This window comes from Elephantulus edwardii, unplaced genomic scaffold (genome assembly GCF_000299155.1).
Source record: "Elephantulus edwardii isolate Elephantulus edwardi_28Jun2011 unplaced genomic scaffold, EleEdw1.0 scaffold00002, whole genome shotgun sequence".
NCBI lineage: Eukaryota > Metazoa > Chordata > Mammalia > Macroscelidea > Macroscelididae > Elephantulus > Elephantulus edwardii.
Window position 1 is genome coordinate 25723370 of NW_006399752.1, and position 18282 is coordinate 25741651.

Consider the following 18282-nt stretch of genomic DNA (forward strand, 5'->3'; position numbering starts at 1 on the left):
CCAAAATCTCTGTAAATGTTTATGAAAATTAATAAAATATAATTATAGAGAAAAAAAAAAAGAAAAGGTATTTCCACACTTACTCAGTTTATATTTACAGTCTACCTACTATGCAAAGGGCACTGTGCCAGATTCCATGAGGAACATGACAAAGACATGCACGTGAGAAAGACATGGTTTCCATCTCTCAAAGAATTCAAACAGTTACAGAAGGGATAAGGTATGTGGAACAACATAGCAACTTCTGGCCTTGTTGTTAGGTTCCACCAAGTCACCTGCAACTCACAGCAACCCTATGCACAGTATCTCTGAACCCTTTGCTATCTTGAGCTAATGTCTCTTCCTCACCTGCCCTCATTACCCCAGTTACTGCGTCAATCCATCTCATGCAGAGTCTTCCTCTCCTGTGCTGTCCCTCCACCCTTCCAAGCTTGATGTCTTCTCCAAGGACTGGTCCCTCCTGGTAACATACCCAAAGTATGTCTGACAGAGTTACAAAATCCTTGCCTAATGGAACTCTGTTTCACCCTCTTCAGAGAGCTCCCTGACAGCAGATTTTTCCCAGTGCAGTTCATCTTTTGCTGACTGTGGGTGCCAAGAGTGTTGACTATGTGTGGCAAGGTCTAGCCAGAGGAACCCTGGAGGTGGACTGACTTAGTATCATCAGCTTCACTAACCTGTTAAGAAATGTGTTATAGACAATGCTGCTGTTGTTGTTAGGTGTCGCTGAGTCAAGTCCAACTCATAGTGATCCTATGAACAAAAGATCTGAAACCTGTTTTATCCCGCACCATCCTCACATTTCCTGACACACAAGAGACCATTACAGCAGTCACCGTGTCAATCCATCTGGTTGAGGGTCTTCCTCTCCTTCGCTGACTCTCTACCCTTCCCAGCATCATGTCCTTCACCAAGGATTAGCCCCTCCTAGCAACATGCCCAAAGTATGTGAGGTGAAGGCTCATCATTCTTGCCTCTAAAGAACACTCTGGCTGCACCCTCTCCAAGACATATCTGTTTGTTCTCTTGGCCATCCAAACCACAGCTCAAAGGTGTGAATTCTTTTTCTGTCATCCTTATTCACTGTCCAGCTCTCAGATTCTTACCAAGTAATCAGAAAAACCATGGCCTGAATCAGACACACCTTAGTCCTCAAACTGACATCATTACTCCTCAATAATTTGTATGCAATTATGTAGTAGCATATAATAAACAAATGAAAGGGTTTTCAAGTATCATTTTAATGAACCTTAATAATATGATCTTTCCAGGCAGAATGTTTTAAGGAAAAGTGACCCATAGGCATTCAGTGTTAAAGCAGTAAATATTGTGGCAACTACATAAGATCTATAGTTGGAAGATTAGTTTGTAGTAAATTAATAAGGCAGTTGATCAATAGCATAGAAATTCATATATGAAGTTTTAGTCTCAGAAAATAACACATATGGGGGAGCTCTGGTGGCCTAGAGGCAAGAAGCTACACTGCAATCCCAGAGGTGCACAGTTTGAATCCACCAGATGCTCTGCCAGGGAAGAAGGGACAATCTCCTCCTGTACCAGTCAGATCTGATTTGACGGTACACGCACACACACAAATAATAAAAATAAATAAAAAAGACAATAACACGTGTAGAAAATAAGACTTTTAAGTTACTAAATTCCATTTATCCTTATTAGCACATTGCCGCACACTTTTAAATTGAGACCGTGTTTAGAAACACACTTTTTTTCCCTTCAATGTATTACCGTCATTTGTGGCAATGTGTTAGCAAGTGGGGAGCTAAATGTTTTCTTCAGATTTTAAGATTTTCTTTTCCTCTCCAACAACAGATAGAATTATATGACATCTAAATCAGTTTCTTTTGCAAGATTACACATTCTGATCTTCTACTCTACTTTTTTAATATGTTTCATGTTTTCTAAAATGCATACTGTATCAATTAGGATTCCGTCTGGCTATAATAAGAGTGGCTTACCTAAGAGGGGTTTCTTCCTTTACCACATAAAAGAAGGTCATAAAGAGATAGCTTCAACACTTTGTCTGCCTGCACTGCACCCGTCAGAGGTTTAGGATGACAGTCATACTTACAGGACCCAAAAAGCTTGGTTAGACACAATCTGGCACCAGGCTCACTTAACTTTGCAGGATACACAACATGAAACATAGCACGGTAGTTTAACAGGATCAGGCTTCTTTCCAGCTGGAGGAGTCTTCACTCTGGCGTCAGTTCCAGTCTCTCTGCGCATCAGGTCACCATGAGTCAGAGGGGGACGACTCACCAGCAGCTAGCGACACAAGTGTATGGTCATTTGTGACACCTGGAATCAAACTAGGGGTTCCAGTAGCATAGTGCACAATGTGTTGGGATGCTAAACAAGAGGTTGGTGGTTTTAAAAGGAGAAAAATGGGCAGCCTCCTCCTAAAAAGATTTACAGCCTCGGAAACCTGAGGAAGAATTAACAAATTGGTATCGACTTGACAACAGAGGGTTTGGTAATAAAATATATTTATCTAGTAAAACCTCTACATTTAAAGGACTCATTAGAGAAGACTCTCTATGATCATTTAAGCCAGTTTTTGGTTTGGTTTTTTTAAAATACAATTCATGTCTGGTCTTGGAATGAGTGGTTATACTGGTCTGCTATGATTGGAAACATAGATAGCAAACAAAAACAATAAAAGATCAACAACTGAATGTTACAATTATTTTATATAACACTATAAAAATTTATGATTAGATATTATGTGAAACACTTCATCTAGGAGTGGCTTCTAAAGCAGCTTCTTGGGTTTCCATAAAAACAAAATCTTCTGTATCAAAAGAAGGTATTTCAATAATAGGACCAGAATCTTCTATTTCCAAGTTCAGTTGTTTCTCCTGTTCATATCTGAGATCTGAATTATCATTCATTTGAATATCATGCTCCTTCAAATCCAAAGGTTTATCTGGGGCTGGAATTATAACTTCTTCATCATCTTGTAGGAAACTACAAATCAGGCTGGGTCTATTAGAGTAATCATTATCATTGATTTGCAGCCATTCGACACCACCTAATTAGGAAAGGGGGACAGAAGGACACACCAAGAAAAAACACGAAAAAGGAAGTTTAGTTAATTAAGTATATTTGTCTTTAAAATTGTATCCTAAAAATACTTATCAAAATAAAAGTCCAACATAAACCGAGAAGCATGGTGCCTGTAACTGCTGATAAAATAGTCACTTATCATTTTCAATGGAGACTGTGGGATACCTACAGGATTGTTGTTGTGTGCTGCTGAATAGGAACTGACCCAAAGCTGACCTCTAGAGAGTTTTCAGAGGTAGTAAATTGCACAGGAAGAGACTGCCCATCTTTCTTCCATGGAGCAGCTGGTGGATTAGAACCATGCACCTTTGTGTTGACAATGCAGTTTTTTTACCACTAAACCACCAGAGCTCCCTACTGATAAAATACTTATCATTTTCCATGGAGACTGTGGAAAGGTAGGCTTAATTAAAAAAAAAAGTAAAAACTTCAGTTACTATAGTTTTCCAGAGTTGAAATATCATCTCACTCAGAGAAATAATTTGAGCTCTCACTGCCTTCTCATATCTTAAGAGTAAAGAAGTTAATCAATTCCCCATATTTTCCTCACTTGTACTCAATTTTCCTAACACAGTGTATAACAATATTGTATCATCTCCAAGTCGGAATGCTCATGTCATCTTAAATTAGAACATCCACTTGTAAAATAAGATTATTTCTAAAAAAAAAAAACCAACCAAAAACCCAACTTTGAAAAAAATTTTTTTTCCCTATTCACTGTCTATATATTCTATCTTCACTGTCCAAAGACCAAACAAACCTGTGTTGGATGAGATACAGCTAGAATGATCCTTGGAGGCAAGGACAGAGACATCTTACATACAATGGGCCTGTTATCAGGAGGTGCCAATCCCTAGAGATAATCATGTTTGGTAAAGTAAAGAAGAAAAGAGAGGAAGACAGTGAGAGAGAAGACACAGTGCCTGCACCGATAGGTTCACACACAGCAGTGGTTGTGAGAACAGCAGAAGAATGGCTTCAAGTGTGTCAGAGACAAGGAGGACAGCACAGAACAGGGCAAGGTTCACAGGGTCACTGTGAGTCACACTCAACTCAATGGCACCTAAGAACAACAACAAAACTTAGGATTTTTCCACTCTCAACTACCTCCAGGATTCATTCTTGTGGTGGCAGGCTATTGAACTATGTTCTTCCAGGACCACTATTGCTACACCACAAATCAAGGTGTTCACTACAATTTCTCCACTGCTGATTTCATGTTGGTGTCAAAAGTGAGGATGATGCAATGGCTCCCAGATTCATGGAAATACAGTACTTTGAAAAGTAAGAAACTGGGGCTATGGGAAATACAGGTTTTTAAGACAGTTTTTCTGATACATCTGAGGACAGAAAAGTTGCTTTAGCAGTGGCCTAAGAAAAAAACTAGTCCATTAAAGGTGATTGATATGAATCCATTTTCCCCAGTTAAAAGCCCAAGGCAATCAATATACATATGAACAAGATCATTAAAAGGAGGTAAAGATAAAAGTGATATTTTTTGTTTGATTGCTTTTACATTTATTAAGAAAAATAACCCAGATTGAAAGACTGTTTCAAAATTACAAAGGTGCAAGTATTAAAAATTGTTTTCAGTTGTGTTATTTCTAAAAGACTGTACCCAGACCAGAAAGTTGTCTTTCCTTCTTAAAATATAACAAAACCACACTATTCAAACCACAAATTACAATTGGAATTTTCTCTGTCATTGGAAAATCAAGGAAAAATCATTTTGTGTACAAGTCAGAATTCATTAAGAAGTGTACACACATTTCAATAGAGAAGAAATTATACAAAAATGTTTAAAAAGGGAAAAGGAAAAAGAGGTTATGAAAGCTGAGGCAGAGAAAGGGTTACTCAATCAGTGAAGCAATCTTCCAGTCCCTCCATATCCATTTCCAGAGAAGAGTTTAATGAAGTCAAAGGAGAGGGTACATCCTTGGTTTTCTGGACAACAGGTTTTGTTTGAGGAGTTTCTAGTTGGAGAGACTCCTTTGTGATGCCTTTACCAACATTTTGAATCCTCTGGCTCTCAAAAAAAGATGTGATTAGGATGATTCAAAGAAAAGCCACAATCATCAACATTGTGTATCATCTTGAAATGTTTCTAACATGCTACCTGGTAATGTGTCTCCTTTACTAAAGCCCACATCTGGCTGTTCTTCTGAGATAGATCTAGTATGACTGTATCTTTTACTTCAGCAGCTCTGGATCAGTGTGACAGAATGGGCACCTGTGATAATCCCCTTGGTCTGACAGACTGGTAAGAATAATCTTCAAGCAACTGATAGATTTTCCTCTTGCCTTTTCTTCTAAAGCTATGACAGATCAGGAGAGTCGCCTTTAACATACATGTATGGATCCATCTTTCCTCTGATAAGTCTTGATTCCAAAATTGCAATGCCTGTTCCAATGTTAAGCTAGGGGCCATCACTCTACACATTCAGTCTTCATGATAAAGACAGTGGTTTTCATGCAAGGCTTTATGCAACTGATGCACACAGGGTAGGGAAGATTTAGTAGAAAGTTAATCAATTTGATCTAAAAAAAAATCTTCTCAGCATTTCTCTAAGTACTATAATCTTAACCACTGTAGTGTTTAAACAGCAGCTGAAGGATTTCATGAAATCAAACAGCAGGTAAGGAACTGGCCACTAATCCCAAAGCTCTGAATAGTTTTGCTCTTATTAATTCAAGATGATTGCTACAATGTCCTTACAAAGCCATTTTCCAGCCTTTCCTTCCTCAACACAAATCCAGCAAAAGGAATCTCGTAAACCATCTCCAAATGAGTTCCACTTAGTGTTCACTTGTTCTCGATGATTCTTTTCTTCAATCACTTAGAACTGCAAATAGTTATCTTTTTAAAAATCTTGAATCTTGTCCTTAGGTAAAATACTGAATCAAAATTGAAGGAGATCCATTTCTTGTTGTACGAACCAGCGTCAAGATTCTCAGACTGGTAATAAACAAGGCGTAAAATAAAGTGAGAAAGTAATCTTTTCTTCATGGTTCATATTCATCTTCCAAATTTTCCTGTAAGAATACTTTAGTTTTTGAAGCTCAAGCTCTAACTTACTCTAGTATTCATCAGAGGGTCAGATAAAAGAGGAAGATCCTCAACAAGGTGGACTGACACAGTGCCTGTATCAATGTATCAACATGGTGATCTTGATGGCATAGGACAGGGTACGGTGCTGATCTGTTTTTCACAGGGATACTATGAGTTGTGGTTCACTGGACGGCACATAACAACAAAAGGGAAGAGAAGATTTATCCTAATGAAATTAAGGTTTATGGAAAGTAGAACTTTGTAGCAGAGAGGGGAAATGCGTAGTTAAGTTGGAAATCTGAGCTCCACCCTGTACCTTAGGATTAAGTAATCTGTACTTGAATGGAACATCAACTTATACTGAGAGGATAGATTTACATTTACAAGAAAGATCTGAAGGGGGGAAAAATTATTGTGGCTTTTTAAAATTGGAGCTAGTTGGTTATCTTGGGCTGCAGAGAAGTCAGTGTCCAACTAGAGCCACCTTCCAGGTCTGGAAGCTAAAGGGAGCTGGCAAGTAGCCTGGGATGTCCACCTGAGTCTACTAGAAAACTCAGAGGAGGAGGATCAAGATAAGTGAGGAATGCAACAATAAAGAGGTCAACTTTGGACATGTTCCACTTGCACCTGTTGACCTAGCATCATATACAGAAACTGATGGTGCAAAAGAAAGGATACTGGTCTGACATGCAGGGAGTTGAGAGGAATAATGACTGGCTGACTCAGCCCATGTGAGGAGCTGTGGGTAAGAGCTAAGGAGCCAGCCCATCTGAAATGAAGTGTGTGGAACCCTAAGCTTGCAGCTGCTGCCCACTGCACCCAACTTCAGATGACTAGGGATGAGCTGACCATAACCTGACCTAATGAAGACAGGATGTTTTTGACATTGTGAGCTAGTGGAGTTTGCTGCAATGTGATAGCTCACTTGGGTATAGAATTTGCTGATAGATATAAATGCTCAAAAGTGTTAACCATAACAGATGATTCACTAATGCGGGGATTGGTCAGGGTTAAATTGACAATCTAGTCTGCCTTAAACTGAGCCAGTTGTGAGGCAGAAAATGAAAACCTCACTACCATTAAGAAAGCAGCACAGAATGCCACTAGTCCTTCAGATTCTTGCTCAAGATGAAGCAAGACTGAGATCAGCAGCAACAGCAGGACATTTAGGGTTTGCTGGTTATGAAGCAATAGATGACTACTACCCCTTGACTGGTGAGATGCTAATGTATTTGATCAAAGGAAGCCCTGTAACTTTTCAAATCTTTTTTTTTTTTTAAACTTTTCAAATCTTGATGAGGCTCTTAACTGACCTCAACAAAGACCAATGAGTCAGGATGACTCACAGCTGACCCTCCAGCAGGTTTTCAGAGGTTATAAATTGCACGGAAGGAGACTGTCCATCTTTTTACCAGGGTAGGATTATTAAAGACTACCAAAAAAGGAAATTGCAAAATGTCTACAATAAGTGTCAACATGGTAGCTAAGTTTAGCTGATACTTATTTGCTTTTTAAGTTCATTTAAGGAACGCCTTCATCCTGTTTTTTATAGGGTTCCAGAAACGAAGTTGTTTTAGAAAATGAGAGTAAAGGTTTGTAGTTTTGCCTAACTAAATCCTAGTTAGTTAAACTAATAAGGATTAATATGCATTCAAACGGTATCCTTTGTTTAAAGCAAATCTATCATCATGAATATTCACCACTAGAGTAATATTTACCAGAATTGCAAATATGTCATTTAACAACTTTAACATACTTAAACATATTTATAAAACATAAAAATAATGTTAATATTATATTTAATAATAACCAACTCATAGCTGACCCTCAAGTGTATTTTCTGAGGCTGTAAATCACATGAGAGGCGATTTCCTATCTTTCTCCTGCAGAGCAGCTGATAGTTTTGAACCACCTATCTTTGAGTTGGCAAAACACAACTGCTTACCCACTAGGCCACCAGAGGTCCCTAATACTTGTCCCAAACACAAAGCAAATACTGTAGATTCCATATATATTCCAAGTGCCCTCTGCCATATTTAAATTCAATGGAATTTTAAATTTTAAAAATATCAAATGCTTGGTATTTTTTACAGGGTATTCTTAACATATTAAACATACCAAAAATTATTGCTATAAAGAACAGAGGATGTCTGGCAGCAATGAGTCATTGTCAAAGCCAATATTAAATAGTTTATTTTCAGAAAATTAAGTAAACTAACCTATGTTTTCTTCTCCTTTCTTCTTTTCTGTCAGAAGAGTTCTTGTCATGCTGAGTTTCTTCATTGTATGGCATTTGTACTTTAGCACTGTTTTATTATTGCCTTCTGCATCTGCTAGAGCATAAAATGAATTAAATCAAGAATAGAAAAATTACAGGGAAAAAATATGTACAAACTGAAGGCACGACCAGACTTAAAAAAATAAGTCTGTGAATAAGAATATAGCCATGGGACCACTGGGCTCCAGCCTGGAAGTAGGGATTTAACCCAAATGGGTAAGAAATCTAAAATTTTACACTCAAAGTGAAGGACCACACTATTTCAATCCAAAGGCTAGAGTGAAGACCTACTTGCTTATGAAAGCAAGCTGGGGAGGAAAAAGACTTGTCCGCTCACTGCCCAAGATTATAGCTTTAGAGAAAAGTGAGGACTTAGGAGAAGGAGGCAATGAGCAAAAACTAGGAAATACTGAAGTCTCTACACTGCTGTGAGTGTAAATGGACATGGCACTTTAGAAAGCAACATGCTGATAGCGATCTGTCAGTTATGTGAAATCTTTAATACCGTGATGTGCCATCCATTTGGAACTGACTCACAGCTGACCCTCCAGTGGGTTTTCAGACGCTGTGAATTTCTCGGGAGAAGCTGGCCCTTTTTCTCCCTTAGAGCAAGCTAGTGGATTCAAATTGTGTGTCTTTGGAGTGGCAACCCAATGGTTGCCACCTGAGCCACCAGAACTCCCCAGTTTCTAACAGTCAATTGTAGTTTTTGTTGTTGTTGTTATATGCCCTTACGTTACTTGTGACTCATAGAGACCATATGTACAATAGCCCTGAAACCTGCTCTATCCTGTGCCAACTTTACTGTCTTGGACACACCCACCTCATTACCCCAGTCACTGTATCAATCGACCAAAAACGGTAATTTCATCTAGTTCAACCCAGTAGTAAAAATACTTAGCAATTCTATTTCTGAGTTTATACTTTAGAGATCTTTTATTAACACATATGCATAAGGTGACAAATGTAAGAATTTTCATGGCAGCATTATTTTTTCTTTTCTTTTTTTTTCCCCCCTAGGGCTAGAAGGATAAACTTTTTGTTGTTGCTTTTTCCCTAGGGCTTATTTTTTCTCTTTATGGTGGTACAAATCTAGCCACTAATTTGTCAACATTTGTAACACAAGGACAATGATTATACTTCTCAAGTTGAACCACTGTCCTCCCTATTACCACCTAAAACACACTACTGGCATTAGCATAGACTCAATATTCCCCTAAAGAAAAACTCCCCCTTGCCCATTCCTGTTAACCATATGACTGGCAAAGACATAATCTCTACCATGAAGTCTAGGCTAGACTCCTTTAAGGCTAACAGAAACTCTGTACCAGGCTGGACGCACCACCCCTTGAATCAAATTGCTAGTACCTAACGAGGACAATAATGGCTAATACTTAAAGCGTCTTTCATGTGCTTGTTGGCCATTTGTAAATCTGATCTGGTGAAATATCTATCTGGTCAAGTCATCTGCTCATTTTTAATTGGGTTGTCTTTCTATTGGTACAGTGCAGAAATTTTATATCTATATTGGATATAATGTCCTTATCTGATGTTTTCTTAAAACTAGTTCCCAACGTATAGGTTATCTTTTTATTTTGCTGATTAATGGAGGCATTTTTATAGTGAAGGAATAGTTATATTTAAGTATGTGGGCTCTTGCAAAACCAGGAGAGGACAAAATTGATGAATGACCTTCTAAAAATTTAGCTCCTATGTCCTTCAAAAACTTTTTCGAGGAGGATGAAAAGAAAACCTACAGATTGAGAAGAAACATTTGGCAATGATAACTCAGAAAAAGGTCTCATAATGATAGTTTATAGAATAATACAGAGTCTCTACAAGGAAAAGACTGAGAACTCAACCACAAAATGGATAAAAGACATAAAAAGACTTTACACAAAGGAAGACATTAGGATGGTGAACATATACAGGAAGAAATGCTAAAAATCACTGGCAATCACAAAAATGCTAATCAGAACCACAATGAAGTACTAACTCATCCTAGAGCAGTAGCACAGTTTAAAAGGACAACAAGCAGTAAATGTTGGACAAAATGTGGAGAGATTGCAGTGCTTATGCATTGCTGGTGAAACTGTAAAATGATACAACCACTCTGGAAAGCAGTCAATGGTGGCCTCAAAGTGCTGAACGTAGGAAAGGGGAGAGAGGAAAATGTGCAACAATGAATGAATGAATGAAACCAATCATTCTGTGAACCTTCATAAAAAAAATCACAATTAGGAGCTCTGGTGGCCTAGTGGCAAGAAGCTGCACTGCAATCCCAGGGGTATGGAGTTCGAATCCACCAGATGCTCTGATGAAGGAGGCACAATCTCCACCTGTAACCAGTCAGATCTGATTTGATGGTACAGACAGAGAAAATAATAAAATAAAATTTTTTTTAAAATCACAATTAAAAGTAAAAATTTACAAACAAATAAAAAAAAAAAAAGGTGAATGCAGAAATCTGTCAAGACAGCTATTCCACTGCTAGGAGTATACCCCAAGGAAAATAGAACTGAGATACAGAGATTTGTTTATGTATGTTCATAGCGGCATTATTCACCAAAGCAAGAAAATACAAACAGCCTAAGTGGCCATCAGCAAACAAATGGATGGAGAAATTAAAGTACATTCACATAATGGAATACTATGCAGCACTTAGGAACAATGATTTTGTAAAATACTGTAACATAGGGTCTAGAAAGATCATGCTGAGTGAACTATCTACTTTCATAGGGACAAATACTGCATAAGACCACTGTTGTAAAAACAGAAGGATTACTAGGAAGATGAGGATAAAAATCCAAAAAAGGGAAGGAGAAGGAAGGAAATCACTAGGATAAAAATATTTGATGGGGGCAGAAATGTGAAGGAATTAGGAAAGATCCAATGGGGACCTGAAAAGATGGGTGAGCTAGTAAGTAATAGTAGGCATAGCTAAATGGTGATTAATTTTATAAAACACAATGTATATGAGTGATCATCTAAAACACAATGGAATGTAGGAAATGTGTGAAATTCAATGTACAAGAATAATACATATACTGTATGATAAAGGAGTTTTGGTAGGATATTGTACAATTATGTGTTGGGATGCTAACTCAGAGTTTGACAGTTCAAATCCACCAGCTTCTCAGCAAAAGAAAAATGGGCCTTTTCCTGTTGGTAAGGGTTATCACGCTAACAACCTGACAGAGGGATACTATGAGTTGGAATTGACCTGAAAGCAGTCGACTTCTATTGTACATTAAGCAGACTTGGTTTTTAGTTAATTGGTATTAAAATCCATATGAAAGCCTAAAAAAAAAAAGAACGATACACAAAACACATGAATTTCACTGCAATCCAATATAAAATAAAAATAAAGTGAGGAAGAAGGAAAAAAAAGAATGTGAGCTCTGAGCTGGACTTCCTGGGTATGAATCTTGCCTCCACTATTTATTTCCTGTATAAGAATATTATTATTCTTAGGCATATTATTTAACCTCTTCAGTTTCTGAAGAAACCTGCTTCAATTTATTCAACTATAAAATGAAGATAATAAAGGCATGTATTCATAGGGTTGTGGCAGGATTAAATGAGTTAATAAATTGAGCATAGAGAACAGTGCCCAACATACTGAAGGCTTTTAACTTGGTATTTTATATAAATGTTGTCATCAATTTGAAACATTCATAGGGCTATAACTCACAAGGGAAGAGGATTCCTATTTTTCTCCTGCAGAGTCATTGGTGAATTTGAACCAAGAGAGTGGTATGGCCTTTGGCTTAGCAGTACAATTTCCTATGGACTATTTTTTTTATTAAATTTTATTCATTTTAATGAACATTTACAGAGATTTTGAGTTTCCATTCATTCTTTATTGCACTATTTTCTCTACCCTCCCTAGTTCATTCCTCTTTTTTTTCCACCTTGAAATTCTGTTTTAATTGTCGAATTGCCACAGTGCTTGTCAAAGCCAGTTCTGATCCTATGGACTATTATAGAGTATTAGTAGTTAATAATAACTGGCAAAAATTGAAATAACTATAAAATTCATTAGATGAATACATAATCTACAAATCATGTTATAGTAGTAAAATGGAAAGTTAAGCAGCAAAAAAAATAGGATATATACCAACAACTTAGTGGGAAAAAAGATACTAGATATTATATGTAATACTTCATTTCAATGTTTGAAAATAGACAAAACAATGCTACTTGAAGAGGGAACTTCTGGAGGGAGAAGAAAGGTTTTTTTTTAAAAAAAAATTCAAACAAAATGTGTATGAATTGCTTTGTAAACCTTCATCCAAATTATAATAAAACAACAAAAAAGATCAAACAAAAAATAATTCCACTTATGGTTTGTAACATGCATATATAAAAAATAAGGCATAGGAAAGATAGCCATCAAATTCAGTGATAAAGAATTGTGCTACCAAAGCAAGTATAAACAGTTTGAATCTGCCAACTGCTCCATGGAAGAAAGACCAGCAATCTTTGCCTGTACAATTTACTGCCTCTGAAAACACACTGGAAAGTCAGCTATAGGTAGGTTCTGACTTGCTGGTACATATAACAAAGACATGATGAAGAAACAAGTTGAAGAGAGGCATTAGGAGGGGTTCCAAATATATCTGGAATGTTCTACAAGTATAAACTGAGACAAGATTAGCTTTGAGACAGCCAGCTAAGAGTACACAATAACAACAACAGCAAAGAGGTTTCTGTTTACTAAATTTCATAATAATAAAGTCGGGTTAATAGAACAACCACTTACCACATTCTTCGACATCTTCTTCAAATATAACACATGTTCCAAGAGCATCTGCAGAAAAATTTGAAGACAATTTCTGAGAAATAACACAACTAATTCTCTGAAAAGTACATTTAAAAAAATATTTCATGGTGCAACCATTGTGGAAGGCGGTGTGGCGCTTTCTCAAAAAATTGCAAATAAAGATATCATTTGACCCAGCAATCCCATTACTGGGAATATACCCCAGAGAGACCATGCCTGCCATCCAAGCAGATATATGCACACCCATGTTTATTGCAGCTTTGTTTACAATAGCAAAGAGCTGGAAGCAGCCTAAAGGCCCATCAACAAACGAATGGATAGAGAAGCTGTGGTATATCCACACAATGGAATACTACACAGCATTGAAAAACAAGGAACTCATGCAATATTATTCAAAGTGGGTGACCCTGGATGACATTATGCTGAGTGAAATATCTCAGTCACAAAGGGACAAATACTGCATGGTGCCACTGTTGTAGAATGGGTCTGACATCAGGGTGGGGGTATGACAGAAAAAAACTGGATAAATTATGTATATTGAAACAGATGAGGGAAAGAACAGATTAGAAGTGATATATGATTGAGTATTATGGTTAGCACAGGAATCCAGAATTAAGGTTGCATAGAGAAGTGTACTAGAGGTGGGGGGTGGGGGGAAGGGACGTGGGAATTGTATACTAATGAAGGAATTTTTTTTCTTTTTTTTTCTCTCTTCGGAGGGGGAAGCGAGCTGGTGGGGAGGGGTGGGAAGGGAGAAAATTGCGGCAATGAATGAATGGAAATCCAAAACCTCTGTTAAACAAAAATTTAAAAAATTATAAAAAAAATATTTCATCTCTTAGCATGATCCTACCTTCATACTCCCCAGCAAATACATAGTTGTCCACTTGCATAACAGGCTTCTCAGTGTCGATTCCCTACAACAGAATATAGAAGAATACATTATCTTTAGAAATAGCCAACAACATGTACCTTGTGTCAAGGAGATTGTGTTTTAAAACCAAGGAATCTCTAGTTTATTTCTCAGCACGCACAAGATAAGCCAAACTGCTCTGTTCACAGCTGCTGCTGAGGATCACTTAATTCATAATCTATTTTTCAATCAACATTTTCTTCAAGTTGAAGATTAGAGTTAGTTTTGGGGGTTTTTTTGGGGGGGGTCTTTGTGTGTGTGTGTGTGTGTGTGTGTATGGGTATTGTCAAATCGGATCTGACTGGTACAGGAGGAGACTGTCTCTCCTTCAACAGAGCATCTGGTGGATTCAAACTGCTCACCTCTGGCATTGCAGTGCAGCTTCTTGCCACTAGGCCACCAGAACGTGCCTAGAGTTAGTTTTGTAAAACTTCTGCCAGTAATGGATCAAAGAATTTTAAAATTATTAAACTGATGGCAATTTTTTATGAGCATCAACATCAGGCCTTTTAAGTCTTGGGCATCTGCCCTCCTCATCCAGTTTTAACCTTTGTGTGCACAACTGATTTCCCTCCCTTGGCTTTTTGTCTCTTACTCTAGTACATTTAAAGCAAAATCAAATAATTTTCCACCCCACGCTTTCAAATATAGCACACCTGGTGCATGTCAGGACGCTACCTCTTCCAATTTTATTTCTAACTAGTCACATATTCAAACACAAAGCCAGAACTGGACATTGTCCTATGTGATGCCACAGTCCCTCCCTGACATACACTTGCAGTGAGAAGTAAATACATTAGTCTTTGGGGAATAGACATTCTACTATTTGATTCCGCTACGTAGCTGTATATGTATATTTAATTCCCAGTAATCACAATTCTAGAAGACTTACCAAAACCTTGCATTTATTTTCACATTTTGAGAGAAAGTCTGAATCAATAATCCCTGACAATTCCACCAGAACCAATTGCTCCTGGGGGAAGAAAAAGGGGTTAGCACATTAGCACGAAGGTGTGTACAAAGAAGCAACATGAGAAGTCAAAAATCGCCCCTGCAATTACCAAACCGTTGTGAAATCGAGGCCTTGCTTTAAAGGAGAGGGAGCAAGGAACGTTTTCTTATGATTAATTCCTTTTAACTCCCATTCGAACAGTTTGCAGTTAAGACCAGACCCCCTACGGCCCCACACCCACAGGGACCTCCCTGCCCCAAACACAGATGGGAGAGCCATCAGCGGGACCGGCGACCTAGCTTTCGACCCAGCACTTACCTCTTCCTCATCCCATTCTTCACATGTGGATTCCTCGGCCTCCGCCATGATTTCTCCTCCACAGTCTTTCCCGGTCCCTTAGCCACGCCCTCACAGCGCCGCCATCTTGACTACGGGCAATAGCTCTCCGCTATTGCTCCCTCCTCTTCTTGTCTGCAAACGTCTCTTGCCAGAATGTGAGATGGCGACCTCCCGCGAGACGCATCGGAGCAGGGTGGCCCGCCCTCCAGGGCCCCGCCCTCCAGGGCCCCGCCCACTTAGAGACCCGCCCAAAGCCCCTGGTAGCCTAGCCAGCGAACGTGTGAGTTAGCCTGGAGGCTTAGGGAGTCTAAGGCGCTTGGCTCTACTTACGGTGTGTGTCTATGAGAGGAGGGAATTAAGAAAACGCTAGAATGGAAACCTCTGTACCTGAGTGTACATTCTTGAAAATTCTTAGTGTTTGTGAGCATCACACTGCAACATCCTCCGGACCATTTTAAGGCCACATTTCAATTTATCTTGTAATGAGCGCCTACTTGTAACGTCTGAAGCATATAAACCCTACCTGTGGCGGTAGTTAAAGCACTTTGCTTCTAAACTAGATTCTGTATTTAAACCTACCACCAGCATCTCAGGAGCAAGATTTATAGCCTTGAGGGACTATTAAACTATTCTCCTCTGTCTTATATTCCTCCACGTAAAGTCTAGTCTTTGGAATGATCCGTTCTGCATATGGATTGAAAAGGTATGGACATATTCCTGACGCACCCATTTCCTGATTTTGATGTTTCCCTGCTCTGTTATGACTACGGCTTCCTGGTCCAAGTTTTGCATGAGTACAATCAAGTGTTCTGGGATTCCCATTCTTCTCAAGGTTCGCCACAATTTGTTGTGATCCAGAGTCAAATGACTTTGTACAGTAAATGAAACAGACATTCCTCTGGTACTCTTTGCTTTTGGCCAAGACCCAGCTGAAATTGGCTATGATGTTTATTGTGCCACAACCACTTCTTTTTTTTCTTTTCTTTTTCCACAACCACTTCTAAACCCAACTTATGTTTCTGGTAGTTATCTGCTGATGTACTGTTACAGGTGGTTTTAGATAAACTTCAGCAGGATTATGCTTGTATGTGATATAAGTGATACTCTTTGATAATTTCTACACTGTCAGATCACTTTTTTTAAAAAAATGGGAATAAATATGGATCTCTTCCAGTCAGTTGGCCAGGTTGTTGTCCTCCAGATTTCCTGGCACAACTTGGTGACGATGTCCAAGGATGTGTCTGTCTGTTGAAATACGCCAATTGGTATTGTATCAATTCCTGGAACTGTGTGTTTTGCCATTTCTTCAAAACAGTTTGAATGTCCTTCTTCACATTGCCTTTTGATTATTGTTGTTTCATAAAATCCTTCCTGATGTCTTCTTCCCTCAGCTTTGGCTTTTCAATGCTCTAGTGCAATATCCAGTCTCTTCTGACATCCATCTTAGTCTTTTCTTCCTCCTCTGTCTTTATAATAATGACCTTTTACATTCTTCCTGGATAATATTCTTGATATCTTCCCAGAGCTCATCTGGTATTCATTCAGTAGTGTTCAAGGCCTCAAACTTTTCCCTGTGATGGTTTTTAAATTCAAGTGGGATAGACTCAAGGTCAAATTTCAGTTCTTTGATTCTTTATGAGGAGGAATGTGGCATCAGGATTGGAGGAAGACTCATCCACAACTTATGTTATGCAGTTGACACAACCGTGCTTGCTGAAATTGAGGAGAACTTGAAGCATTTGCTGCAGAATGTCAAGGACAGTCTTCAATATAAACTGACATTAAAATCAAGAAAACAAAAGATTCTTACCACTGGGCCAACTGGCAGCACCATGATAGATGGAAAAGAGATTAAGATTGTTAACAATTTCAGATTGCTCTGTTTAACAATCAACACTCTTGGCACCAACAGTTAGGAAATAAAAAAGATTAATTACATTACAAAAATCTACTATCGGGGATCTCTCCAGAGTACTGAAGAGCAATGATGTCAGTCCAGAGACTGAGGTGCACTTGCTCCAGGCCATGGTCTTCCCAGGGTGTTATTTTCAAAATTTTTTTATTATTATTTTTTATGTGTGTACCGTCAAATCGGATCCAACTGGTACAGGAGGCGATTTTTCCTCCTTCTTCAGCAGAGCATCTGGTGGATTTGAACCGCACACCTCTGGGATTGCAGTGCAGCTTCTTGCCACTAGCCCACCAGAGCTCACCACAGTTTTTTCCTGTGCATCAGAGAGCTGGACAATGGCTAAAGGTGACAGAAAAAGAATCAATGTCTTTAAGTTGTGGTGCTGGAGAAGAGTATTGAACATACTATGGACTGCCAAGAGAACAAACAGATCTGTCCTACAGAGAGTGAAACCCAATTGGTCCCTTGGAGGAAAGAGTTTTAAAGCTTTGTTTCTCATACTTTGGGCATGTTGCCAGGAGGGACCAGACCTTGGAGAAACATGCTTGGAAGAGTGGAGGGACAACACAGGAGAGGAAGACCTTTAATGAAATGGATTGACACAATAACAGGGATAATGAGGGTAAGTGTGTCGGAAACAGAGAGATTGGCTCAGAATAGGGCAGGGTTCAGAGCTATTGAGTATAGGGTTGCTGAGTCAAGGACACATAACAACTCTGCCCTCTAGAGTCTTTTTGGGTCTAGCACACAATAGAGTTAATCTTACAGAAGCAGATAATTTGTGTATTTTTTTCCTTCATAATGTGCATGTGTTCTAACCCATCAACTTTTCTGTTAGAAGTCTAGTGCAGCTTGTGTCACATAAGATCTTTTGTTATGTGCCCTTGAGTTCTAACCAATTCATATTGTTGTTGTGTACCACTGAGTTGGAACTGACCCCTAGCTGACCCTCCAGCGACTTTTCAG

The 18282-nt window shown here is 38.6% G+C and overlaps 1 protein-coding gene and 1 pseudogene across 1 annotated transcript; both read right to left on the reverse strand.

The window, feature by feature from the left end:
• Positions 1-2756: 2756 nt before the first annotated feature.
• GTF3C6 (general transcription factor IIIC, polypeptide 6, alpha 35kDa) lies at positions 2757-15431 on the reverse strand. Its single transcript, XM_006879157.1, has 6 exons — positions 15384-15431; positions 15006-15086; positions 14054-14117; positions 13180-13227; positions 8356-8469; positions 2757-3052 (listed from the first exon to the last, which is right to left on the reverse strand). Exons 1-6 carry the CDS (start codon positions 15429-15431, stop codon positions 2757-2759), a joined length of 651 nt encoding a protein of 216 aa, XP_006879219.1.
• On the reverse strand, positions 4942-6750 carry LOC102851725 (annotated as a pseudogene).
• Positions 15432-18282: the final 2851 nt, after the last annotated feature.

Bases quoted from the DNA above. Each gene is read 5' to 3' on its own strand.
- GTF3C6 (XM_006879157.1), bottom strand. From the start codon at position 15,431: ATGGCGGAGGCCGAGGAATCCACATGTGAAGAATGGGATGAGGAAGAG. The intron at 8,470-13,179 runs GTAAGTGGTTGT...TTTATGCTCTAG, and splicing joins AGAAGATGTCGAAGAATGTG to CAGATGCAGAAGGCAATAAT. The intron at 3,053-8,355 runs GTTAGTTTACTT...TTTCCTAATTAG, and splicing joins GAAAGGAGAAGAAAACATAG to GTGGTGTCGAATGGCTGCAA.